Source organism: Girardinichthys multiradiatus, chromosome 23 (genome assembly GCF_021462225.1).
Source record: "Girardinichthys multiradiatus isolate DD_20200921_A chromosome 23, DD_fGirMul_XY1, whole genome shotgun sequence".
In the NCBI taxonomy this organism is placed as follows: domain Eukaryota; kingdom Metazoa; phylum Chordata; class Actinopteri; order Cyprinodontiformes; family Goodeidae; genus Girardinichthys; species Girardinichthys multiradiatus.
In genome coordinates, this window is record NC_061815.1 from 31,459,887 (window position 1) to 31,485,762 (window position 25,876).

A 25,876-nucleotide genomic window follows, 5' to 3' on the forward strand; every position below is an offset into this window, starting at 1 on the left:
AAGACTTGCTAAACAACCAGAAAATGTAAAACATTACATTTAAAAACTAAATCTTTACTCAAATTTATTTTATAGAACATGTTTGGGGTGCCAGTAAATGTAGCACTGGTGATTTTATAAAAAAAACAGTTTTTTCTTAGCAGGAAAGTATTTTCCCTACTGAAACTCCTTAACCTAAAGCTTAATATATTTTAAGGCTTTTTACGTATTTTAATCAGAGAGGTGCAAACAATTGTGAAGGGTGGTCTATCTTTATCAGCATCTACTTTATATCAGTCAGCATTTTCAGGAATTTATCTATATGTATGTTTGATATGGGCAAAAAAATGATATCAAGCATCCTAAAAAGATTTTGCTCCAGTAACTACAGTTTCCTAAACCGCAGTAAGAAATAAACTCCTTAATGTGGAAAACCAGCTAAACCCTAAATGAATATGTAGCAGCAGGAAAAACAAAAGTCAAAAATTAATTAGAGTAACTGACACTCTGAAATGCAATAAAATGGGTGTCACTTCTACCACAGCTGCAGAACATGATTAAACTGCAGTCTCCCCACCAGTGCTGAAGAAACGGTGGAAGTAAATCAGGAAACTAAAACAGTGTAGTGCATTCCCCTCTGATGGCACAAAGTTAAACCAAGTGCCTCCTTTGTGCACCTAACTGAGACAAAATAGAAGCAACAATAGAGATTTTTGCAGATATCAGAAGATGACATTTGTGCAAACAGCTGCAGGTTCCTCTGGGTCAGATCAGTCCGGTTTGCCCTAAGAAGACTGTCAACATCTGCAGAGGGGCCTTCACTGACTGCACACAAGCTGCTGCACAACTAGTACTCTGCTTTTTACTGACTAGCTTCAAAATGTGTATTCTTGAGTGTTATTCCAATCTTATCTTTGAAATTGCAATTCTATAAACTATCTGTCAGGGAATTTGAGAAAGTTTAAGAAAATATTTTTGTGGATTTAGAACCAGTACTGTTCTGACTCCTTGGAAACACAATGCCACCCCTGTGAGATTTCATAAGACTTTAGATCAGGAGAAGCATGGATGCTCTAGGAAATTCAAGGACTGTTTAAAAAACAACCAGGAAAACTCGTTTCTGTTTGTTTGCTTGTTTAACTTGTAGTTGAAAAGTTGATCAAGTGGTCCACCTACTCTTCTTCTGCATAATTTTTATGAATTTTCTGCATATAAATCTATTTTAATTAACCAACACATTTGATACAATAAATGGTAAATATTATTATTATTATCAGTTCATTGAAATGTAATCTTTAATTTTTCAGTTTGAAGTCTTCTTTTGATTTGTTCTTTGTACAGGTCCTTCTCAAAATATTAGCATATTGTGATAAAGTTCATTATTTTCCATAATGTAATGATGAAAATTTAACATTCATATATTTTAGATTCATTGCACACTAACTGAAATATTTCAGGTCTTTTATTGTCTTAATACGGATGATTTTGGCATACAGCTCATGAAAACCCAAAATTCCTATCTCACAAAATTAGCATATCATTAAAAGGGTCTCTAAACGAGCTATGAACCTAATCATCTGAATCAACGAGTTAACTCTAAACACCTGCAAACGACTCCTGAGGCCTTTAAAACTCCCAGCCTGGTTCATCACTCAAAACCCCAATCATGGGTAAGACTGCCGACCTGACTGCTGTCCAGAAGGCCACTATTGACACCCTCAAGCAAGAGGGTAAGACACAGAAAGACATTTCTGAACGAATAGGCTGTTCCCAGAGTGCTGTATCAAGGCACCTCAGTGGGAAGTCTGTGGGAAGGAAAAAGTGTGGCAGAAAACGCTGCACAACGAGAAGAGGTGACCGGACCCTGAGGAAGATTGTGGAGAAGGGCCAATTCCAGACCTTGGGGGACCTGCGGAAGCAGTGGACTGAGTTTGGAGTAGAAACATCCAGAGCCACCGTGCACAGGCGTGTGCAGGAAATGGGCTACAGGTGCCGCATTCCCCAGGTCAAGCCACTTTTGGACCAGAAACAGCGGCAGAAGCGCCTGACCTGGGCTACAGAGAAGCAGCACTGAACTGTTGCTCAGTGGTCCAAAGTACTTTTTTCGGATGAAAGCAAATTCTGCATGTCATTTGGAAATCAAGGTGCCAGAGTCTGGAGGAAGACTGGGGAGAAGGAAATGCCAAAATGCCAGAAGTCCAGTGTCAAGTACCCACAGTCAGTGATGGTCTGGGGTGCCGTGTCAGCTGCTGGTGTTGGTCCACTGTGTTTTATCAAGGGCAGGGTCAATGCAGCTAGCTATCAGGAGATTTTGGAGCATTTCATGCTTCCATCTGCTGAAAAGCTTTATGGAGATGAAGATTTCATTTTTCAGCACGACCTGGCACCTGCTCACAGTGCCAAAACCACTGGTAAATGGTTTACTGACCATGGTATCACTGTGCTCAATTGGCCTGCCAACTCTCCTGACCTGAACCCCATAGAGTATCTGTGGGATATTGTGAAGAGAACGTTGAGAGACTCAAGACCCAACACTCTGGATGAGCTAAAGGCCGCTATCGAAGCATCCTGGGCCTCCATAAGACCTCAGCAGTGCCACAGGCTGATTGCCTCCATGCCACGCCGCTTTGAAGCAGTCATTTCTGCCAAAGGATTCCCGACCAAGTATTGAGTGCATAACTGTACATGATTATTTGAAGGTGACGTTTTTTGTATTAAAAACACTTTTCTTTTATTGGTCAGATGAAATATGCTAATTTTGTGAGATAGGAATTTTGGGTTTTCATGAGCTGTATGCCAAAATCATCCGTATTAAGACAATAAAAGACCTGAAATATTTCAGTTAGTGTGCAATGAATCTAAAATATATGAATGTTAAATTTTCATCATGACATTATGGAAAATAATGAAATTTATCACAATATGCTAATATTTTGAGAAGGACCTGTATTTACTATGGGAGTGGACTTACTACATTTCTACTGGATTTCTACTTATTGAGAATATGTTAGAAAAAGATTGTAACACCTAGAAGATATGGTCCAATCTGGACGTAATGTGGTACAGGAAGTTGCTGGAACATCTGACAGTCAGTCTAAATAATGAGTGAAAATCACTAGATGCTAAAATTGTAACATTTAATACCTGCCAACACACTGAACTGCCATGGTGCAGGTATGACTGTTTGGTGGCTGCAGTGAGATTAAGAATACATCAGTCACAGGTGATCACTTTCATTCACTAGGGGGCACTCCCATGAGCTTTCTGTTCAGTGCTTTTTGTTAAACGGAGAATATCTTTATAATTTAGAGCTAGAAAAACAAAACTTCTTGAAAGCTTGAAACAGAAATAAATCACGTGGCCTTTCTTTCAAAGACAGTAAGTAATTTTAAAACCCTCTCTGTTGACACACAAAGAGCCTTTTGAATCATTCCCTAAAAACAGGAAATGCACTTCCATACATAGATGATGATGTAGTGTCTTAATGCCTTTAATGCCTCAGCTACAACAAATAGCTTGAGAAGTGAGTCAACAGCCAGACCATCCAGATGACTGTGGGTTTGTGAGCATAAAGGTCATAAAATAGTCTTTCATACTTTTTTTCTTTCAGTGTTTCCTCTTTCAGTACAAAACATCTAGCAATATCCTTAGATCCTGTCATTCATAAATCAGTAACAACTCAATCAAAATGTTCCCCCTGCTTGTTTACTTTTGATAATTAGCTATATCTGTGATTCAATTTGTTTCTTTCTGTCTGAGCCAAAGGAAGTTTTAATAATGCTGTCTGACTATATCAGTATTTTAACTTCTCTTCCAAACACAGACTCCTTTAGCGATAAATGAGATGTTGTGAGACATCTAAATATTGACAGATGTATGGAGTATAAGGGGCGTAACTGATGGTGTCCTTTGAACGACACTTTTTTTCTTTCTCCTTTTCACTGGATAAATCACCATATAAATCTTCACTTTACGACCTCAAAGGAGGCTGTGCTATCACTACTTTCCTCTTAGGTGGCCATCGTGTTGTGTACTGATGCCCAAGTCTGGTCTTTGACAACTTTTGGCTGCACTCATAGCTGCCCTGTGTGTCCTGGGTTTTTTTCCACCATTTTTCTTAGATATATTTCTGAATTTTAGACATGGACATGTATATAACTATCATGAACTACAAGTCTGAACTCAACTGAAAAAATTCAAGTTGTAAAAATAATGATATATATGCCATTTAGGTGGCATATATCATATATCAAATCCACAATGTGCCCACCGGCAGCAGCACTTGATTTATAGTGCAACCACTTATGCCCTCTTGTGGCCACCTTAGATGTTCCAGCTCCTAAAACCACTTACATCACCATAGGTTCTCTGCATGTAAGGTATATAAATCCAAACTGGACCATTCCTTCATGGCAGTTAGCTGTTTGATGGTTTTTTTAGCGAGTGTAGTTAATTCTATACCCTTTTTATTAAAAATATTTTTGTTCTGTCTTTCTTATTATTTATTTTGGACTCTCGATCAGTGATCCTTTGATTTAAAACAAATATTCCTCTGATTAGTATTTTTTTCAGTGTGGTAGTCAAGCACAAGTTTCCTTATCTTTCTCAGAAATCCAACAGAGCCATTTGAGTTGGGAATGTTTTAAGCTTCTGCCTTCTTGGATTGTAAAGCAGAACAAACTGTAAGTTATATAAGCAGATTTAATATCCTTTATTATGTGAACACGAGAGGTTTGATACAGGAGGTAAAATAAGAACAATTGAACTCTATAAATCTTTGACTAGCCTTTTATAACGTCTGTGTTAGTCAGGTGGCTTTCTGCAGCAGCTGTCATGTTAGTGTTTAAACCTGGGCTTTGCTTATAAACAACAATTTTAGAACAATTTATGCACATTTTAGAAATATCTCGGGGGTAAATCATCTGAAAAAATCAGCTGTGATTTGTTTATGTTACTGTGGTTAGTTACCTAATGTCGGATAGTTAGTGTAAATCGGAGAAAAAAATACATTTTCAATGCACATTTGATACCATAGGAGTAAAAAGGCAAATGTGTTTCAACTGATTTCTTTCTTTTCATATCGGAGAATAAAACCATCAGAGTTCATCTCAGCAGTCGGCGTCAGCGCTAACGTTTACATACTCGGTGTGGGTGCTGTTGCCGGGCTCCTCATGGTCGACTCCATTTGACTTCATCTGATTTTCCTCATCATTGCTGAGGAGCAGAGACCGAAGAGATAAAATAATTAGTTTTAGTGTTTTGCTTTCAGAAATATCAGTTTTATAATTTCTGACCAAACTGAGCAAAAGTGCTTATCAAAAGTATTCATATCACTTGAACTCAGTTTCTAGAAATAAGAATCTGCATTCTGTCTCCATTCAAAGCTGCTTATAATTGATGGAAAGACGGATGAAGATAAATTCAGGGCAATTCTGAAAGAAAATCCATTAGAGGCTGCAAAAAACAACTATAGTGACTACAGTGACATTCAAATCAAAGACTATTCCTTTGTTAGAATGGCCTATTCAAATCCAGATCTCAATCCAACGAAGAATTCTGGTGAGATTTGGAAATTGATGTTTATGGATGCTCTCCCTCCAATCTTACTAAACTTTAACTATTGTGCAAAGAAGAATGGGCAAGCACTGCAGTATAGATGTATACAGATGCTACAGACATACCTCGACCACCTTTTGCTGTAAGCATAAAGAAAGGTGGTCAAACCTATTGACACGGGGGGCTGAATACACCTCCTGACACTTCTCAGTTTTGTAAAAGTAAAACATGCATCAATTGTCTTCCATGTTACAATTTTGCACCACCTTGGGTCGCTCTATCACATACAATTCTAATAACATTCATTGAAGTGTGTGGTTGTAATGTGACCGCCACAAATTTTAAGGGGTATATCAAAAAACTAACTGATCATCTGCTTCTCCTATTTTAGATGCTGAGACACTTCACCTGCTAATGCAGCCATTGCTGACTGGAGACTCAGACGTTTCCTTCTCAGACAGAGAGCTGCAGGATCTTCTCTCCATGTCAGAGCGCTTCCTTGGGGCCACTGCGGGCCCCGGTCCAGAGCCCCTTCTGTCTGGACTGACCCGGATTATTCCCGCTGCCTCAGAGGGGGCGCTCAGTCCGCTCAGACCCTCTGAATCCTTACCCGAATCGCTGCTGGTGCGTCTCCCATTCAAGCTGTCAGAAGAAGAGACGTGGCTCATGTGGCCCTCGCGTTCATCTGGAGGTGAAAAGGGGAATCATTTAGGTCTTGGATCGATGGACAAATGAACACACAGATGGACAGATATATTTCAGGTGAATTTGTGTTGTACAAATATATAAGATAAACTGAATTAAATGGATGGATGGATGGATGGAATTAACCTCCTGATCCAGCCTCTCCAGCCTTGTTGCGCCGCCGCCTCAGGATGACCTCCAGCTCACTGTCCTTCTTTCCCGGCGGCGACGGTCCAGACTCCTGGGATCCTCGGCTGGGGCTCCTCTTCACCGTCTCCTTGAGCAGAACACAAACGTCACAGCATTAGCAGAGATCTTCCTCACTCAGATGGAAGTACATGTATCCTTTTTATGTCTCAATGATTCGTTGGTCAGACTAAACTGCCTCAAATAAAAAGTCCTCAGAAATTGCGCTGAAAATTTCAAGTATTCAAAGCCCTAAGAAAAACTTTGAAAACAATTAATGAAAACCACTTTAAAATAGGAGGAAAATAGAAACAAACTATTTTTAAACAGAACTGTTCACCATATCACACCCAATAGCAGAGAAAAGCTTATTTTACCAGGATGCATTTCAGTTCATCCATGGCGCTTTCCTGCTGCTTCTCCTCACAGGGTGGAGGCTGCAGGGAAAAAATCAAGACCTTCTGATTTCCTAATGTTCACACAATATTACAGAAAAATCTTATTGTGAGAATAGCTGAAAAAATACTTGTGCCTTTTTAATGATTGAAACTGTGATGTTCCTTAAAACTGCCAGTTTAAATGTGATTTAACCAGAGTGAGCAGGAAATGTTAGAGTGCTGGGTTACAGAGACTGCAGGGAGGATGATCTGTCTGATGCAAACATCAATATACTTACTTTCACTGCTATTTTCTGTTGCAGCACGAAAAATGAAGGCAGAATGGAAAGAAAAGAGACAGAGAATTATCAGACTCCTCCAAGAATGATGAGACATCCTGGTCTTAATAACAAGATGAGGAACACAGTGGAAGGGGAACTAAACACAGAAATCTGGGTTTCTCTGGTCTTCCCTGCTTGAGATTTGTGACTATTTTAGCATAATAAAAGACTTTGCAGCAGGAAAACACAAAGTAACAGACAAAAAAAAAAAAAAATGCCCACAGAACAATTAACCATACAGAGACATAAAGTGACCAAAAAGGGATAAAAAAAACCCCACACAGACATCCAAGAGGTGAAGATGACACCTGAGGCAAAATCCGAGGACAATGAAACAAGAAGGAGACATTTAAGAAAGCACAGAAAATGGAGAAGACAATCTTTAGAGGAACAAAAGCTGTAAAGGCCACAAGTATATAGTACCAGAAAAAAACAGCAAAAGAACAGAAAGTATACAATAGAATAAAACAAAATCAGACAAAAAAAGGCAAGATGAGACAAAACGAAGAACCCATTCACACCTGGTACTAACATTCATTCTTAGCAATCTAATCATGTCCTGACAGTGTTTTCCTCAGACCACCCTGGGAGGTAGTCTGGGCCACTGGTATCTTCATTAGTTTAACGATCTAATCCATTCTGAGAGACACTGAAGGACCTCCCACTGACCTGGTGTCTCCCCTCAGCCAGCAGCGTCATCTAGGTGCCGTCTATAAACAGCAGATACAGCAGCTGGGTGCTATCTGAGGGATTATTCTAAAGGTGCACTTCAAAACACAGATGGTATCATAAGGAAAGAACGCCATGTGGAAACTGAAGCAACATCTCGAGACATTTACAAAGAAAGTTAAGCTCTTCCAAACGGACCCTGTGCATACCATCAAGTTAGTTACAAACATCGTGACAATAAGATCAGCCATCACAAAGCCCTAATCTCAGTCCTATAGAAAATAATAGCTTAGATTGAGTGATTGAATGTATGTGTGTTTATTTGCCTGTAAAGCTGGTAACGAAGATCTGATTACCTAAAACAGACTTTAATGCTAGATGTGGTCATGCCTAATGATGTCTACTTCTATCTGAATCAGTCAGGACACATGTCAGTACCAGGTCTGAACAGGGCCATAGATCAAATTTAAGTCAAGCTTTTTTTTTTTTTTTAACACAGACTATAAACCTGTTAAAAATCTTCTTTGTTTATGTCCACATGTGGGAATTTTGGTACATTCTTTTCTCTATTACAAAGCAAGGCAAAGAGTGCTGATCTTAACTTTGGGATCACTCACCTTGCTGTCCTGACTTTTGACGGGTCGCAGGACGACGCCGTGTTTGATCCGCTCCATCATCTCGTTCACCGCCTTTACCTTGACATCGTCCATGCCTTCAGCAGCTGCAGACACCAACAAAGGAAATCATTATTATTATTATTTTATGTCACTACAGAAACCGTAACAACACCGAAAAACATCTGATTAAATAAGTGATCAGCCATAACAAAGAAAAACTGGATCATTGAATTAAGGAATAAGGTGCTCTGATCTAATGAATCCCATGCTCTTTTCCATCACCTGGATTGTGGAAAAACCTCAGATTGTGTAATTCATGTGAAGACATCAGCACTGCCTAAACATCGTTAGTGACCAACTCTATGGAAACAGTGTCCACAGGTCTCTGTCTGCAGAAATAACGCTACCTGCCACACAACTGACAGACTTCCAGAATGATTTAAGGAACACAACAATCAGTTCAAGCTTTAGGTTTAGCTTTCATACTTCCCAGATTTAACTCCGATAAAGGATACAGTTAAGAGACACAGTTAGGACACTTCATTAACAAACAAAACGGTTAGTATATGTTTATCTAAACTTTTTTTATTTATCTCTGGCAAAGGGGTGAACAACGAACATCAACTTTGTTTCACTAATGAAACAAAATATACCAACAGTAATTAATATTTAATTTGAGGTAAATGTTAGGACACCCATTTCCCAAATAGCCAGTGTTACCCCCTTTGTTTGAAATAACTTTAGCAAAATGTTTTTTGTAGTCATTTACTGGTCTCTAAGATTGGTCCGAGCAAAATTTGTCCACTCTTCACTGTAAGCTGTAAGATGTTTGAGGGGAGTTCTTGTATCAACAGCAACTTTCAAATCACCCCAGAGCATTTCAATGAGATCAAGATCTGGGCTTTGACTCGGATGTTTCCATTTCAGTCCTTTGTGGATTTACTGGTAAGTTCGGTGTCAGCATCAAGTTGCAGGGTGGGATTTTGCTTCAGCTTTATTTTTTTTTTACAGATGGTCTCACATCTTCTCGTGCATCTTCTGATACATGGTAGAATTCAAGTTGGATTCTATAATGGTAAGATGGCCAGGTCCTGTTGAAGCAAAGCATTCCCCGACCACGACACAATCACCTCCATGCTGCACAGTTGGTTTGAGGCTCTTTGCCTGGTTTTCCCTAAAGATGTTCTCTCTACTGGTGTTCAAGCAATTTGATGATGATCTTTGGTGTCCAAAGATATTATTCCATAAGTCCTGGTCTTTGTCTGTGTGTTCGCTGGCAACTTTAGTCTGGGATTTCCTTCTCTCCCATGGATGGGCAGATGGATGGATGGATGGATGGGTGGGTGGACAAAAACTAAAAAAATTCTCACCTGGAGTGGGCTCCACCTTTGGTTTGGACCCTTTGGAAGACTTCCGCATGATGGCGATCAGAGAGCTAAGAAAGAGAAAATCGAATTAGGAATAAAAACTGATCACTTGATTCTTCACTTTCTTCTAAATATTTTCTGTGTTTGTTGTGTGGGTTTAAAAAGTAGCTCACTGCTTTTTAATGAGGTTAAATGTTCTGCTCCTTGCAGAACGCATCAAAAAACCTCCACAGTGACACCTCTGAAGTATCTGTTGCTTTGTTTGTTTAAAAATCTCACCTGAGGGGGTTGCATCTGGAGGGGGGAGGAGGTGGGGGAGGGGGAGGGGGAGGAGGAGGGGGTGGAGGTGGCTGTGGAGGAGGTGCAGGAGGGGGTGCTACCCCAGGTGCTGGGGGAGGGAGACTCGCACTGTCCGTAATTTTGTCCTGGGCCTCCTGGAGCTCGTGGACTGTGAAGACAAAACAGATCGAACCACAATCCCAGTCACTATCACTGCTTTAAATTTCTGTTAATACGCTAAGTACTGCAGGCACATTAAGGAGACTAATTTATGATGGTTGGAGCCTTTCCTTGCAGACTGTTAACCAACACACTTACACTAGGAACCATGCAACCCAGATGGAGGGGCAGTTTTATTTTTTATTTGATCTTAGCTGAAATCAGCTGGTGGTTTTGGTCCTGTTGTGTGACCTCATTAGATAAAATGAACTGTGAGATTGCAAATGGTTGCTAGCTTCTCATGCAGCACAGGGTTAAAAAATGTGTGTCAGCATCAGTCAAATCAACATCTCTTAAATACACACATGGACAAAATTGTTGTTACCCCTCAGTTAATGAAAGAAAAACCCACAATGGTCACAGAAATAACTTGAATTTGACAAAGGTAATAATGAATATAAATTCTATGAAAATGAACAAATGAAAGTCAGACATTGCTTTTCAAACATGCTTCAACAGAATTATTTAAAAAAATAAACTCATGAGACAGGCCTGGACAAAAATGATGGCATCCCTGAAAATAATGTGACCAAAGGGACATGTTAAATCAAGGTGTGTCCATTAATTAGCATCACAGGTGTCTACATTCTTGTAATCAGTCAGTGGGCCTATATACAGGGCTACAGGTAGTCACTGTGCTGTTTGGTGACATGGTGTGTACCACACTCAACATGGACCAGAGGAAGCGAAGGAAAGAGTTGTCTCAGGAGATTAGAAGGAAAATTATAGACAAGCAGGTCAAAGGTAAAGGTTATAAGACCATCTCCAAACAGCTTCATGTTCCTGTGACTACAGATGGACATATTATTCAGAAATTTAAGCTCCAGGGGACTGTAGGCAACCTCCCTGGACGTGGCCGCAGGAGGAAAATTGATGACAAAACACAGAGACGGATAATATGAACGATAACAAAAGAGCCCAGAAAAACCTCTAAAGAGATTAAAGGTGAACTTCAAGCTCAAGGAACATCAGTGTCAGATCGCACCATCCGACGTTGTTTGAGGCAAAGTGGACATAATGGGAGACGACCAAGGAGAACACCATTGATGAAAACAAATCATAAAAACGCCAGACTGGAATTTGCCAAACTACATGTTGACAAGCCACAAAGCTTCTGGGAGAATGTCCTATGGACAGATGAGAAACAAATTAAACTTTTTGGCAAGGCACATCAGCTCTATGTTCAAAGATAGAAAAATGAAGTATATGAAGAAAAGAAGACTGTCCCTACTGTGAAACATGGAGGAGGCTCTGTTATGTTCTGGGGCTGCTTTGGAAAAGAGGAAAACATTGGACTATTCTGAAGTGGGCTTCTATGAGCCCTGACCTAAATCCTATTGAGCATCTTTGGAAGGAGCTGAAATATGCCATCTGGAAAAGGAACCCTTCAAACCTGAGACAACTGGAGCAGTTTGCTCATGAGGAGTGGGCCAAAATACCTGCTGAGAGGTACAGAAGTCTCACTGACATATATAGGAATCGTTTGATTGCAGTGATTGCCTCAAAAGGTTGTGCAACAAAATATTAAGTTAAGGGTACCATCATTTTTGTACAGGCCTGTTTCATGGGTTTATTTTTTTTAAATAATTCTGTTGAAGCATGTTTGAAAAGCAACTTTCATTTGTTCAGTTTCATAGAATTTGTATTCATTATTTTTGTCAGATTCAAGTTATTTCTGTGACCGTTGTGGGTTTTTCTTTCATTAACTGAGAGGTACCAACAATTTTGTCCACGTGTGTAAATGCACAACTGCATGTAGGCATCAGTTTATTTCACCTTCTATCACCAGAATCATAAACTAGCTTATATTGTTGTTTGTTTTTCCTTTTTATTTTCAAGTCAATTCTCATCATTTTCTCCTCTGGAAAAAAAATTTCAGTTATTTCTCAGACAATCAGGAGTAAGTATTTTATGTTTCTATGCAGAATGTTTTTATAGAACTATTTTGTCTGCTTGTTTCTAGCCCACAAATACCCTCATCTCCACCTCCACCCACCTCTTTTCTCAAGCTCCTCGTTTTTCTTCTCTGCCTGCTCCAGCCGACCCTCCACCTCCTTCTTTTCCACCTCTAGCAGCTCCAGCTGTCTCTGAAGATCTTGCAGCTGTTTTTTCACACAGCTTTCCTCTAGCTGTGCCTTCAGACTCTCCACCTGCACGCCCACAAGTAGACAAGTAGAGCAGGATTAAAAGAGGTCTGTTATTAGCTTGTATGCTTTTTGCAGCATGCAACTCTATTTAAATTGACTGAATTTGATTGTATAAATCCTACAAACTGTAATAACCCACATTCTCTATATCATGTGTGAGGTGAAAGCCAAAGTTTAAGACAGTACCGATACACAAAAGGTCAGATGGATTCAGGTGCATCTCCAAAACCTAAGATGTCAATAAAAAGCTGATTTATTCCAGTAACTTAAGTCAGAGTGTTGCACGGTATATGACCTCAATAATCGGTTGGTGCTCCATTTGCATTATTATTGCACCAATTGCTGTGTGGCATGGAGGGGATCAGCCTGTGCCACTGCTCAGGTTTTTAGGACCCCTGTGTTTTTTATTAGCAGCCTTGCATTGTTGGCTCTGGTGTTTCTCATCTTCCTCTTTGACCCAAACCCCATACGCTTTTAAGGTGTTTACGTCAAGGGAATTTGCTGGCTAATCAAGAAGTGATACCATGGTCAATGGCATTGGAACTGTTGGCCGTGTGGTCAGGTGCCAAGTCCTGCTGGAAAAGAAAATTAGCATCTCCATGAGCATATCAGTAGTAGGAAGCATGAAGTGTTTTTCATCTGACAGTTTTAAAGCTCCCATACATATTGTGGCAGTGTGACTGATTTCTGTACAGAAACTCTTGGGGCCTCCACTTGAGGAGCACCTTCATTTAAATTAGCATGTGCCCCCTAAGTTGTGTCTGTAGCGTTTCTGATCGAAGAAAAAGGCTTATGACTGCTCTTTACTTTCTTGAAGGAAAATTGGGCAAACCTTTTACATTTTTATTTCCTTTTTAGACTTAATATCTGCCTCATTCATTGTTACTTTAAGCTCTCCGCAGGTCAAAATGGGTACAAATACAGTGGCAAACATGTCATAAAGATTGATCAATTCCACTCTCTCCTGGCAGGCTGAAGGAAAACAAAGAGGCTTCTGGATTTACCTTCTGCTGATGCTGCAGACGCTCCTCCTCCAGGGTTTTAGTGATAGCAGCAACATCCTCCAGAGCTTTCAGCAGCTGAACGCTGGGCTCAGCACTCTGCAGCAGCAGCATGCTCTGCCTGTTGGCCTCCTTCTGCTTAACCAGCATCTGAAAAAAAAAACAGAAGTAAGAGACAAAAAGGCAATTTCTAGAAAGAAACGAGAAAACTTGCATCTTTAGCCTTGTTGCTTTTTAGACATTATCTCAACATCAGGAACATTCAGTTTACTAAGGTTATTAACACACATCAATTACCAACATGAAGCTGATAATTGTTGGTCACAGCTGCACCATTTTTATACTCATCACTCAGGTCATGGAAACATATTAGTTATTAGGTTGGTAACAAAAATTCAGAAATGTAGATTACAAAAAAATGCTGGGATTCTAATGCTTTAATCTTCTGAAAGATTAGCTGCAGCTATTGTGTTTCCAAAGCTAGTTTATTGCCTAACATTTTGGAAAGCCAATTCAGAGATCTAAAAAACAGTTTAAATACCATTTACTACTGTTTTACCCCCTTCTTTACCTCGTGTGCATAGGTCTCAGCTTTGACTCTGAGGTTCTGCTCCAAGTTAAGCTGATCCTTCATTCCTTCGTACTCTTGGGCTGCCATCATGGAGACTGCAGAAAGAGATATAGAATATGTGTGGTTAAACCACAAATACAGCCTTAATATCAAACTTAGTAATCACTGAATTCAAATTTAGTCATTTAGTTTCCACAACTGATGTACAAAGTGTGAAGAGATTAAGGAGAACTAGAAGGTTCTGGTCACCATGCTAATTTTTTTGTTTGCACCTTTTTGCCCATATTTTGTGGCTTACTGCTCATCTTGTCTCGTCTGCTTTCACTCTTCCTATTAATGGTCTCAGCTATAAAGATGGGAAAATGTTTTGTGGTGGAAGCTTTTTATTGTAAACCTGTGATTTTTCTCCTAAAGACATGACAGATAGGCTGAAAAGTGCGTAGCTGACTTAAAACCTGTTTGTTTAGGGTGTTTTCAGGTTACCTATGAATGAGGTTTTCCTACATGCATACAACAGTCCTCCATTTTGCTATTTGTTTGAGCTGTTTCTAAACTCATAAGTTCCTTTTATCGCTACTCACCTCTGTTAAATCTCTTGATGGTTTTGCTTTGTTGCTCGACTGTTTCACGAAGCTGTTTCATCTCCTCCTGATTTTTCTCAGACTGGTCACAGCAAACGTAAAATGTGACAAAGTCAGGAGCAGTTAAAGGAAAAGAGAGTTGTCAAAACATTTTATAAGAGGAGTAAATTTGTGTGTTTAGATCTGTTCTCACCTGTATGGTCAGCTCTTCTAACTGTCTCTGCTGTTTGTGAATCTGACAGACAAAACTTTTCTTCTCCTCCAATAAACTGTTCACTGTCTCCCTCAGCTCTGATGAAACAACATTTTGGTTTATTGATCAAAAAAACATTTAAATTATTTTAGATGAAGTTTACAGATCATCAATGCAATTTGAATGTCAGAGAAAGATAACATGAGTGAACACAAAAAGCTGTTTTAAATGACAAATACGTGTATTAAAGCCAAAGAACTATTCAAACCAACCTGGTCCTTTGTTAAAAAGTAACTGCCTCTTAAACCTAATAACTGGTTGTAACACCGTTGGTGGCAACACTACCATCAAGCATTTGTGATGACTGGCATCACTGTGGAGAAATGTTGGTCCAGGATGATGCAGAATTGTTTTAATTCAGCCACTGGAGAGTTTTCAAGTATGAATGGCTTATTTAAAGTCATGCCACAGCAGCTCAATTAGACTGAAATCTGGGCTTTGACTAGGCCTCTCCAAAACCGAGTTGTTAAGTCATTCGGATGTAAACTTGCAGGTGAGCGCTGTCCAGCTGTGTGTTTGAGCTTAACGTAACACATGGCAAGACATTCACTTGTTTTGGTAGAGATTTAAATTCATGGTTCCATCCGTTGTCACTAATGATGTGGTATAAGGTTCTCTTTCTGAAATGCTGTTGGTTTTATGCACATTACCCAAAAGGTTCTAGTTTTGTGTCATCAGTGCACACAGTAGGTTCCTGGTATTTTGTGTTGTTTTTGTTCAGCTGTGGTTTTGGCCTTGGAACTCTCCCATGGATGCCATTATTGTCCAGTCTCTTTCTCATTGTTGAATCATGAACACTGACCTTAGCTGAGCCAAATGATGCCTGCAGTGATTTAGATGATTTTCTGGGTTGTTTGTGATGTCCTGGATAGGTCGTTCACACGCACTTGGAATAATTACATGGAGTAATTACTAGGCCCAGGTTTATTTGGTTAACTTTTTACCCATAACAAATAAAATCATCAATTGAAAAACGCCGGTTATCTCCGGTCACTCCGGTTATCTCTGTCTAATTGTATTTGACTGTCTACCTTTAACGGGTTCCACTTTGATGACATCCTAATCTTAATTTATAAGGTCCAATTTTTTGATAGACCCACCGTTTCCAGCAACAGCAACTTTAACTATTCTGTAAACATCTTCCACAAGGTTTAGGAGTGAGTTCATAGTTAGATGAGAAATCCAGAACCGCAGCCTCCGCTTTAATTCATCCCAAAGGTGGTCAAGAATTTGAGGTCAGGACTCTGTGCAGGCCAGTCAAGTTTCTCCACACCAAACTTCCAGCCATGAAAGTAACTGGAGCACCAGAGTTCATTGTTTTGGTGGTGTGACCCACATTTAGCAATACAGTGTATGTTCATAAGGTAAAAAAAGCTAATTGAGAACAATAAAAACATTGGTATGAGTTTAAAAGATTTAAAAAAGAGATCCGTATCTTGGTAAGAAAAGTTAAGGGAACAAACTCAAAAGACTGGTTTAGGACAGGATGAATTAGGTGTGACATAAACATAGAAGACAGAAGGCCTTAGTAAGACAGAGGTTGTCAGGTCATTTTGGCTACAAATGTGCAATTTAGTGGATGTGTTGTACCTTTAACCTGTTGCTGGCAGTGAGAGAAGGTGTCGGGGCTGTTGTCCACTGAGTCTGCAGGGTCTCCGTCAGCTTCGAGCGCAATGCAGTCAGAGATGCTTGGAAGCAGTTCATCCAAACAGGGCCGAGACGACAGGCTCAGGTATTTCAGTTTCCTGTTTTCACAGTTTAGCTGCACATTAAAGACAACAGGAATAAACAGTAAGAGGTATATACTGTAACAAAATTCAATTTCATCGTGGGTCTACCATTACTTTTTGCATTTCACGTAAACACAAAGATGACAATTAATTTGTCTCTGTAGAATCAGCCTGACTCATCTGTTTGGCCCATTCTCCTGCTGATGCCAGCTGGCAATGCTGATTAACTTACATTGATTACTGAGTGTTTATGTGTGAGGCAAACCTTAGTGGCCAGTGCCTCTGCATTCTCTCGACACGACTTCTCGATCTCGAGCTGAGTCTGCAGAACGCTGACCTCCTCAATCACCATCTGAGAAACTAAGGAACAAAACACAGTCGTAGACAGGCTGTGAAGTAGGTGGCCACCACCTCAGCATAAAATTTCCTACAATAACACCCCGGTCTTTTGCCTACCATTTAAACACGCTTGGTTCCTATAATTGCAATTGTAAATTCAGCCCAAAAGCCAAAGGTATTGTACTAGATCTCTCAACTGGACTTTCCAAATGTATTAGAAGAATTATTCTGGATGAAAAGAAGAAAAGTACAATGGCCAGAACTTCAATTAATCTTTGAAAATGCTCTCAATAAACAGCTCTTCAGGCTTTCTCAAGTTGTTTTTAAGCTATTTAGGGAGGTTGAGTGCTTTTACCTAAATTTCAGTCCAGTTCTGCCAATTTGCACAGGAATGCTTATTTGTTAAGCTTCCTTACTCCATGAACCAGCCGTGTTTCTACACTTAAAAGACAACTTAATGAACTTTTATTTAACTGGATGTTAGAATTTTGTTACCAGCCACCTGTCACAAATAAACTCAACTTGGTCCCATTTCGTTAGTTTAGCAGAAAATTGATTTTCAGCTCCAAAAGTGATTCCCAGAGAACTATTAGAAGAAACCTTGGCATTCACTAGATAACCAACTGAAGGTCCTGTTGTAGGTCTTTGCTGGATTTCTTTCTTATTTCCTAAACATATGATTCTAAGATATTGTTTATCTGTTAAAGGTAGTTTTCTTAGACCTGACAATTAGTTTGTCCTCTACCCATCCAGTTCACTAATTTCTTAGGAAAAATTTTACAAAGTTTACATGCTTTTTACATGCTTAGGCTCTAATAGTTAAATCCAACATTGATGTCACCAAATTTCCTAATTAGGGCCTGATCAAAACTCTTTCTAACCAAACCGCTTTAGACAATCACAATAGTAACTGCCATCATAGCATGAATGGGCACCTTTGACCATTCAGACCCCTAGTTAGTACCCAAACATTTTGTCTGTTGCTTCTTTTATTTTCATACCAATAAACAAATCCACTTTTAGGATTTCCCTCAGGGGTTATGGATTAACACAGTCAGGTAAGACAGGCACTTTAAAAAAGAAAAAAAAAGAAATGCATATATATATAAAACCACACATCTGTAAAAGTCATAAAGTACTTGAACATTTATGTGGAAGAATTGATGAAAACCCCATCTCAAAAAAAAAAAAAAAAGAAGCAAGAGGTCCAACATTAGTAATTGTTCGGGTTTGAAAAAGAAGAAAGTTTTGCATACAGTTCTGTAGGGCAATTTTGAGAAGTAGAAGTCTGGTATAAAAACAATAGGCAAGGATCCTTATGGACAGAAGAATGTATTCTGGCGTTAAAAGAAGACTGGTCTTCAACTAATGCTGTAAGTAAACTTTCCAAAAATTAAATTACTCTTAACTTCTCATATTTAAAACAAGGCATCCATATGCGACACATTGATGTTTTGCATGGATCATGAACCATTTGGTTGAAAAATGTAGGCTGAAGTTGTCCGAATATTTCAGCAGTCAATCCTCTCACTGATTAACATTAACACCTCCAGTTTCTTTAATCTAAATCTTACTAAAATCTTGAGTTTTTTTAAGCATCATACCTTTATCTTCATTTATGACCACAGTGTTGGAATCCATCAATAACTTGTAAATCCTCAAACAGAAGGCATGTGGATTTCTCTTTTCATGATTCTCCAAGTAATTTCTAAACGTTCTTTACTCCTGACTGACTGATGGAGAGTTTTAGGAATATAAAGAGTCGTTGAAGTCATGTGACCCACCCTGAAAACTGTGGGTCATCTAGGTCTTTGTCATCTATGGCTTGTTATCTGCCTCCCCCAAAATTCGACACATTTAGTCACTTGATTCATGGTAAGAATGGTTGTGACAGCACCCCGGGAGGGAAAGTGTTTGGTAGATAAAAACAAAGGCTCCCACTTCTGGAAGAAAGTGGTTTTTCCAGCTTTTCCTACTTGTAGAACCGGTTTGCCTTAATTTAGCTTTATGTTGATTCAAACAAACAGAGACTGATGATTGAATTACTGATTTAAATATTTTAATGAAATTACATAGTGAATGAGGCCAATCTCTTTAAAATTTCTCAGTTTAAGAAAACAATTACAAAGGTTTCATCTGGTATCAATGTTAGTGTTTGCAAGCCAATCAGAAAAAACATGTAGATGTAATCAGAATGAATTGCTTCTTCAGTCTTTTAGCCGTGCAAATGATAGCTCAATTCTGTTTTAATCCACTGGCAGCAGAAAAAGGCAGCAGTGAAAAAATAAGACAAGAACTTGGAGAAATGAAACCAGTTCCATTTGATGGTTCCAGTTCTTAGATCAATATCAGAACTAGAACCTTTCAAAAAAATCAACTGGAGGCGAACACATCGACTGAATGAAAAAAAATTGTTAGCTGTGAATAGCATAAACTCCTATTGATCATATGTACATTTTCTTTTCTACAGTGTTTTGCGTAAGGGAACAGATTATCATGCCCCCTATTTTGTACTAACAAGTTGTCATTCTGTCCACTTTCACTTACAGTCAATTTCGTACCCATGTACTTAACTATTGTTTATTAGTTTCTTTATCTTTGTATTTAAGTATTTTCATCAATTATGAAAGTTGTTAGTAAAATAATAAATACTGTTGTTAGTAATAACCTTTATTAATATGACTCATAGCTGTTTTCCTCATTTATCCAAGGACCAGAGGGGCTCCAAGGCGTCTGACCGCCAACAGGGTGCGGTAGCTCGGACACTGTAGACCTTTAGATTACATTCTGTTTGGATTGAAAGTCGCCCTGATTCCTGTTTGGTCCAGTCAACTTCTGTAACATATAAAAGATTATGACCCCTAATCCAACCAATAGAACTATGAGCAAACATTCTGCTGGCAGATATCAATTAAAGATTTATATAACCACATGTTCATTCAGTAAATTAAGGGCAGATTATAGAAAATCACTTAAAAATGTTTGTGAAAGCTGGTACAATTGAGCATGGTCAGTATAACAAGTCATGTGACAGGCAGAGGCTTTTTGGACTGGATAAAACCAAAACTACAAAACTCTGTGTTGAGATTTTATACAGGTTAGTAGCAAACCAAAAATTGTGAAGATAAGATAACAAAAAAGGTAATATTTAAGAAGTTTTATGTGTGCTTGAATACATGCCTTTTCACCATTATTAAAGAGTGTTAACAGTAAAAAACATAAAAGAAGTCATCAGTTGTATAAATGTATAGTAACTGACTTTATGGAGATAAAATAAAAGGTAGTCAGGTACCAACATGAACAAAAAAATAAACCTGACATAACTTTAGGCCATGTTTTACTTACTATATGAAATATTTGGGTTGTAATGTTTATCTATTGTTTCCATGCATTACTTAATGGGGAGTGGCATAGTTTCTCAAAATGTTGCTTTAAAAATGGACTCAGAATGTCCTACTTTCATACTCTGTAAGATCTGCAGCACAGACAGCATTAGTTACAAAAACAGACCCATGCTTTGAGTCTTTAAATCCTATTTCAACATTCACTATGTATAAACCATGAGTAACGCTTGTGATCGTCGGTTCTGAGCATTGCTAACAGCAGCTCGGCCGCTAATGACTGGCTGTTGGTCCTTCGTTTTCCTGACTGGTTGTTAGGAAGCTGTAAGTGAAGCCCTCTTGCCTACTGAGTGCACTGGGTTTCAAACTGACAACAAAATGATCTGCCACCTGAAATACTATCATCCTCAAGAAGCCTGTTATTACACACGGTCATGTTATTATAAAAATTGCGCTTTTGTGTGCAGATCAGCCTCACATTTCCTCTGCAGGTGTGTACAAATATTAAGCTGAAAGAAACGAGAAGTGGCATCAGAACTTGCATTTGTCCATAAATTAAGTTAGGTTTGACATAGTGAAATTGAATAGGAAATAAGTGTTGAACACACTTACTGGAATTTATTTAATACTTGGTTGAAAAGTCTTAGTAATGATAACCTTACGTAACTACACCTCAAATTGCATGTATTGCTCAGGTGTGTTTTTGACACAATTTTTCCACACAAACTATCTTCAGGTTTTTTAAGGTTCTGGTGCCTCTTCTATGCACTTTGGTTTCTGTTCATTCTACAGATTGTTCATTGGATTAAATTGAATACATTTTTATTGAAGTGTAATTTTTTTCCGAAGCCAACTGATTTTCTTTTAATTAGTTTGGTATACTTGTGATGCTGAAAAGCTCATCCTGCTTTAATCATTTAATCATGCACATAAAGTGGTAGGATTGGTTTCTAAATACTGACAGATTTCAGAAATTGTTTTTTGGGAGGGCGAGATTTTAAACCGTAGTCTTGGAGAGGCGGGTTTCTGGTTTACGGATCTCAGGGTCTTAGTTTTGGTCTATATAGAGGATGCTGGCGTCTTGAAACCATGACTTTTAGCAGTCACTGGAGGAGTCTGCAGCCAAGTCTGAGAGTAGGCTTCTTTAGGTCAGAGATGATGGTTCTCAACTGTAAAAAGGTTGTATGCTTTCTCAAGGTCAGGGGTGAGTCTCTGCCTCATAATTTGGTGTCTTGTTCCTGTTTGATAGCAGGATGGAGCTGGAAGTGAATGACTGAATTGACTGATGACTGATTGAAACTTTATCTGAAGCAATAAGGGCACTGCTCTGGTCTGTTGTGGTAGAGCAGTCAAGTAACTCATCAATCGAAAATCCAGCCTTTACCTAACGTTCATGAGATGTGGGAGAGACTTAGTTGCTGCTTTGCCACCTTAAGTCAGTTGAGGTTTTTCAGCTATCTGATCAGTAAGCCAGCTGAATGTCTCAATTTGGAGGTTTTTAGACAGCCCACTGGATGGAGGCAAAGTCCAGTCTTTGTCTTGATTTAGCCAACAAAAATATATTGGAAATGTGGCTTTTTTAGGCCATAGGTTCAAATATAACCTAAACTAAGACAATGAAAGTCCACCACCTTTTAACCACATTTACAGATTTGTACGGAACTTCTTCTAACCTTTAACTTTTTAACCACAATTTCACATTGTCTAGATAAAAGGTAATGTTTTTTCAACCAAAAACCTGTAGCCCCGAGAGTCCTCAAAAAATGTTAGAGATGCTTTTATTCCTACATGCAGTCCCTCTGTAATGGGGTTGGAAAATTTCAGAGCTACAGTTCATGAAGAGTAACACTGGTGTGTCAGGCTTAAACAGCCAGGATTTATTTAGTTCAGAACATAAAGAGGCAGCAGCAGCAGCAGCATCAGGAAATGTCAGTTATGGGATTTCACTGCTCGGACCTCCTGCTGAGTAGTAATAAAAAAGCCAATAGAACTAAAGCCACAATAAACCAGGATCTGTGTCAGTGAAGGCCCAAGGCTCCATTATGCTTCCCTCCGACCTGACCTCACATGTTACTCAGGTGAACATGACTAATGCTTTTCCACCCGATTATGTAGCCTGGGAGCAAAATGATCATACGCGAGCAGGGACCACTGGTTTTAATGTGATTGCAAGCAGTGAGATGCTTCTATGGTGCAGGCTTTTTGTAGGATATCACTCTGGAGCTGCAGAAGCAAAGCAGCAACCTGCTTTTATACTGATCTGATCACCAAAGCACAGAGAGACTTAATTTAAAGCAGGAAAAAAAGGAGTTATTACAGATCAAATAAGTACCTTTAAATTTTAAATGAACTATCCAGTGTCAAAGTCATGACAAAAAAAACAAGTGTGGTTTGGATCATAGAGATGCAATGACAGCTCTCAGTTTGGAGCATTCAAAGGACAAGCAAAGCAAACAACAATTAGATCCAAAAAACCCAGGAAGAAAGAAGGAACATCAAGAACCACAAACTTGGGTTCTTAGGTTTTAATATTAGAGCAAATGTCTGAGCCAGAGATGGATCTCTCTAAGGATGACGAGACAGGGAAGGAGATCAGCGAAGGCTATTGGATCCTTCTTTAATGCTTCATTAAAAGTTTAATACTTCTGGGTGGCTCCGGCCGGGGCTGAACTTATTTAAACCCTCAGCATGTTTGTTCATAGTCACTTCAGTCACACTTTAATCCAACTCTGCTCAGCCGTGTGTGTTTAACACATCACAGGCAGAAATGGAGGAGAGAAAGGTCTTCCATTTAGTCAATTCCCGGAAAACATTACGTAGGTTATTAGATAACAATATAAATAGCAACACTACTCACTGAAATTAACTTTTCACTTTAGAATAAAAAGTACAGAAGACTCAAACCAGATATTTGTGTGTTATGATTGACAGGTTCATATAAGTCTAGATATATATATTGTTTTTACCTTTTGCTGCTTTTTTCATGGTTCCAAAGCAGTTGTTCAGCTTGGAGTATATTGTCTGCTTTTTCGCATTGGAGGGGTGACAGTTTTAAGATGGTTTAATGGTTTGTTTAGAAATTAGTAGCCCTAGAAGAAATAGGTTGTCCAACAAAAACATCAGCTTCTTGTCCTTAAACAAAGTGATGTCTGTTATTAAGTTTGTGAGCCCAGATTAACTAAACTGAAACAAAAAATGGCAAATCTGCTTTTACATTTTAAAACAAATACCATCTGACTTCCATCTTTACTTCCACACCTGTCAGCATTATGTTAAAGTTTGCCACAAGCGTTCAATCCATAGGGTTATTTGATCAAGGTTAAACTTAAGAGCCTTTTCCACCTAACTATATAAGTTTGCTGCCTGAATGCATATTAATGAGCCTGTTTCTTATTTTAAGATATCAATCTAAAGAAAAAAATCAAGAAAACCTTCTCCACTTGTTTTTATCTAACAATAGGAAAATACTACATTAGGTCAACTTATTTTTTCTAATGTATTTGATTAAAACTGAGAAAAGAAAGAGGTGGGTTTCCTGTACAATAGATCGAACAAAGCCCAAACAAACTGTTTCTAACTTTTTCGGTTGACCCACTGTATTTCTTGGAGGGTATGTTGGGAGATGTTTTGGTCAGTTGAGACCAAAATGACATTTTTTGGCCTACATGCAAATTAATATGTGTTGTGTATAACAGCCACCTGACCACATCTTCTCCAAGGTGAAACATGGTGGAAGCAGCATCATACTGTGGGATGCTTTTCTCCAGCAGAGACAGGGAAGCTGGTCAGATTTGGTAAGAAGATGGGTGAAGCTCACTGACCAGCAGGACAGCAACATTAAACATTAAGCCAGAGCTACACTGGATACAGTTAGTTTCAATTGCTGGCTCATTGACTGCAGGAACATATTGATACCTCACAATCAGTTCATCTGCATAATTATTATTATCTATAAATAGAGTACGATCTTAGAGACTCAGATAGTCTTTTTTGCATTATATCCCAATAATCAGTGTTTCAAACGAGCCTAAGCTGAAGTACTTGCCTGCTGGCCAAGTCTCATCTCATTAAAGTCATTAAGAAAAGGTATCAGAGATGAAGTAGCAGGTAGAGAGGAGGGCGGCAAACAGTCATGGAGGAGTGACAACACCCTCCCAAACACACACTAATCTTTCCACGTCTCCTGCTGCTCAATAATTCAGGAGGTTTTAATAATTCATGAGAATAACATAACAAGAGCAAGCGCTGTTCCCCCTGGGGGCAGGGCGGTGAATGAATAAATGAGTGAATGAATAAGAGACTGAGCGCACAGAGTGATGAGACTTGCAATGAAGAGGGAGGATCAGCATTTCTGCTGACTACACTGAAAATATTAGACCCAGTTCTGCAGCTGCTGACAAGGTTTTGACATTGAGTGATGAGAGTTTCAGTCACACTTCCAGACTTTTCCCAGTTCTCCAGCTTTTCACCATAACACACATTCAGTGAAAAGGAATAATTAGCAATGCACGCTTAGCACATTTGTAACTCTAAACCATCCCCATTGAACAAAGTTATTTTGGTTCCATTAACTTTTCATGCACATTCAAGAAATTGCTCAATAATCATTTTATTCCCACAGCAGGAAATCAAAACATCGTAAGTTGGACAAAACTGTTTCATCAATATTGTTCCTACAGAATAGTGTCATTTGATCATCATCAAAGAATCTGTTGGAATTTCTTTTCAATTTATACATTTATTTGGTACCCTACAAAATAAATCTTCCAATATAATGGAAAAAAAGAAGAGTCAACCTCTTGGCAACACTGTAACATAGCACTAAACGATTAGCAAAATCATCCAGAGATTTTCACCTGAGACAGATAACAAGTTTAGGTGAAACCAATAACTGCCCAGAACATTTTTGTAGTAGAAATGTGATGTTTTGTTTCACAAGACTGACCCACTGGCAGTGACAAGAAACGGTTTCTGCTGTATTCTGTTAGATATTGAGTGAGTGAAAGTAATACAGCACTTTTATAACATATAGAAAGTAGTTTGGGATTTGGTTTAGTTTGTTTTTATTTTTACCTCGCCTGCTTGATTTTAACCAGTCAGTGGCTAAAAATAAAGTTTATAGGATCTTTGTAGGTTAATAAAGTCTGAGAAAGTGATCCAAAATAGGGACTAAAAACTCAAGTTTCTCAATAGTGTTTAAGACTCTCAGCTAAACCACAACATCATCAGCAGTAACATTTTACTGGTTGTTTTACAAAATTGATCACAGTGACAAATACCCTTTCCTACCCAGATGCCCAGCCTCGTCTAGACATGTCTATAACACCATAGCCAATTAATTTAGCAACTTTTTTGCTATATTTAGCGGGTTTTCAGACCCCTCTAGAGACTTTCTTTCAAACAAACAACTAGCGACAAATCTAACGACTATTTTATGTTATTGGAGACATTTGCAACTACATGTGAAAGCACCAGCCATTCTGCAGTTAATGTATTTTACTGTGAGCCCCTCCCACTTCCTAAGCACTGACAGGTGCTCAGTCTGTATCCTCATTGTGCAGCAAACCCCACCTGTAGTCAGAGCAGAGAGGAGACCCACTACCCTCCTTTTCCACCTTGCAAATGAATCATGGGCTAAG

At 38.9% G+C, this 25,876-nt stretch overlaps 1 protein-coding gene and 1 long non-coding RNA gene across 8 annotated transcripts in view; one reads left to right on the forward strand and one right to left on the reverse strand.

The window, feature by feature from the left end:
- Positions 1 to 4,666: 4,666 nt before the first annotated feature.
- shtn3 (shootin 3) overlaps positions 4,667 to 25,876 on the reverse strand; it is a 30,788-nt gene continuing 9,578 nt past the window's right edge. For 2 of the 7 annotated variants that reach the window (XM_047353631.1, XM_047353637.1), the window contains 15 exons: positions 16,823 to 16,917; positions 16,418 to 16,589; positions 14,768 to 14,865; positions 14,575 to 14,656; positions 13,994 to 14,088; positions 13,426 to 13,572; positions 12,271 to 12,424; positions 10,056 to 10,224; positions 9,780 to 9,844; positions 8,410 to 8,513; positions 7,082 to 7,096; positions 6,783 to 6,842; positions 6,367 to 6,496; positions 5,944 to 6,220; positions 4,667 to 5,193 (listed from right to left, as the gene is read on the reverse strand). In XM_047353631.1, the coding sequence (XP_047209587.1) occupies positions 5,088 to 5,193; positions 5,944 to 6,220; positions 6,367 to 6,496; positions 6,783 to 6,842; positions 7,082 to 7,096; positions 8,410 to 8,513; positions 9,780 to 9,844; positions 10,056 to 10,224; positions 12,271 to 12,424; positions 13,426 to 13,572; positions 13,994 to 14,088; positions 14,575 to 14,656; positions 14,768 to 14,865; positions 16,418 to 16,589; positions 16,823 to 16,917 (1,769 nt within the window). In that variant the 3' untranslated portion in view covers positions 4,667 to 5,087. Of the gene's footprint in view, positions 5,194 to 5,943; positions 6,221 to 6,366; positions 6,497 to 6,782; positions 6,843 to 7,081; positions 7,097 to 8,409; positions 8,514 to 9,779; positions 9,845 to 10,055; positions 10,225 to 12,270; positions 12,425 to 13,425; positions 13,573 to 13,993; positions 14,089 to 14,574; positions 14,657 to 14,767; positions 14,866 to 16,417; positions 16,590 to 16,822; positions 16,918 to 19,564; positions 19,614 to 25,876 lie in introns of those variants that run through there. The other 5 variants (XM_047353636.1, XM_047353632.1, XM_047353634.1 and 2 more) reach the window with 5 other exon arrangements.
- Positions 6,445 to 8,282, forward strand: LOC124860364. The gene is made up of 2 exons (XR_007036324.1): positions 6,445 to 6,553; positions 7,106 to 8,282. It is a non-coding gene; the product is annotated as an uncharacterized LOC124860364 (long non-coding RNA).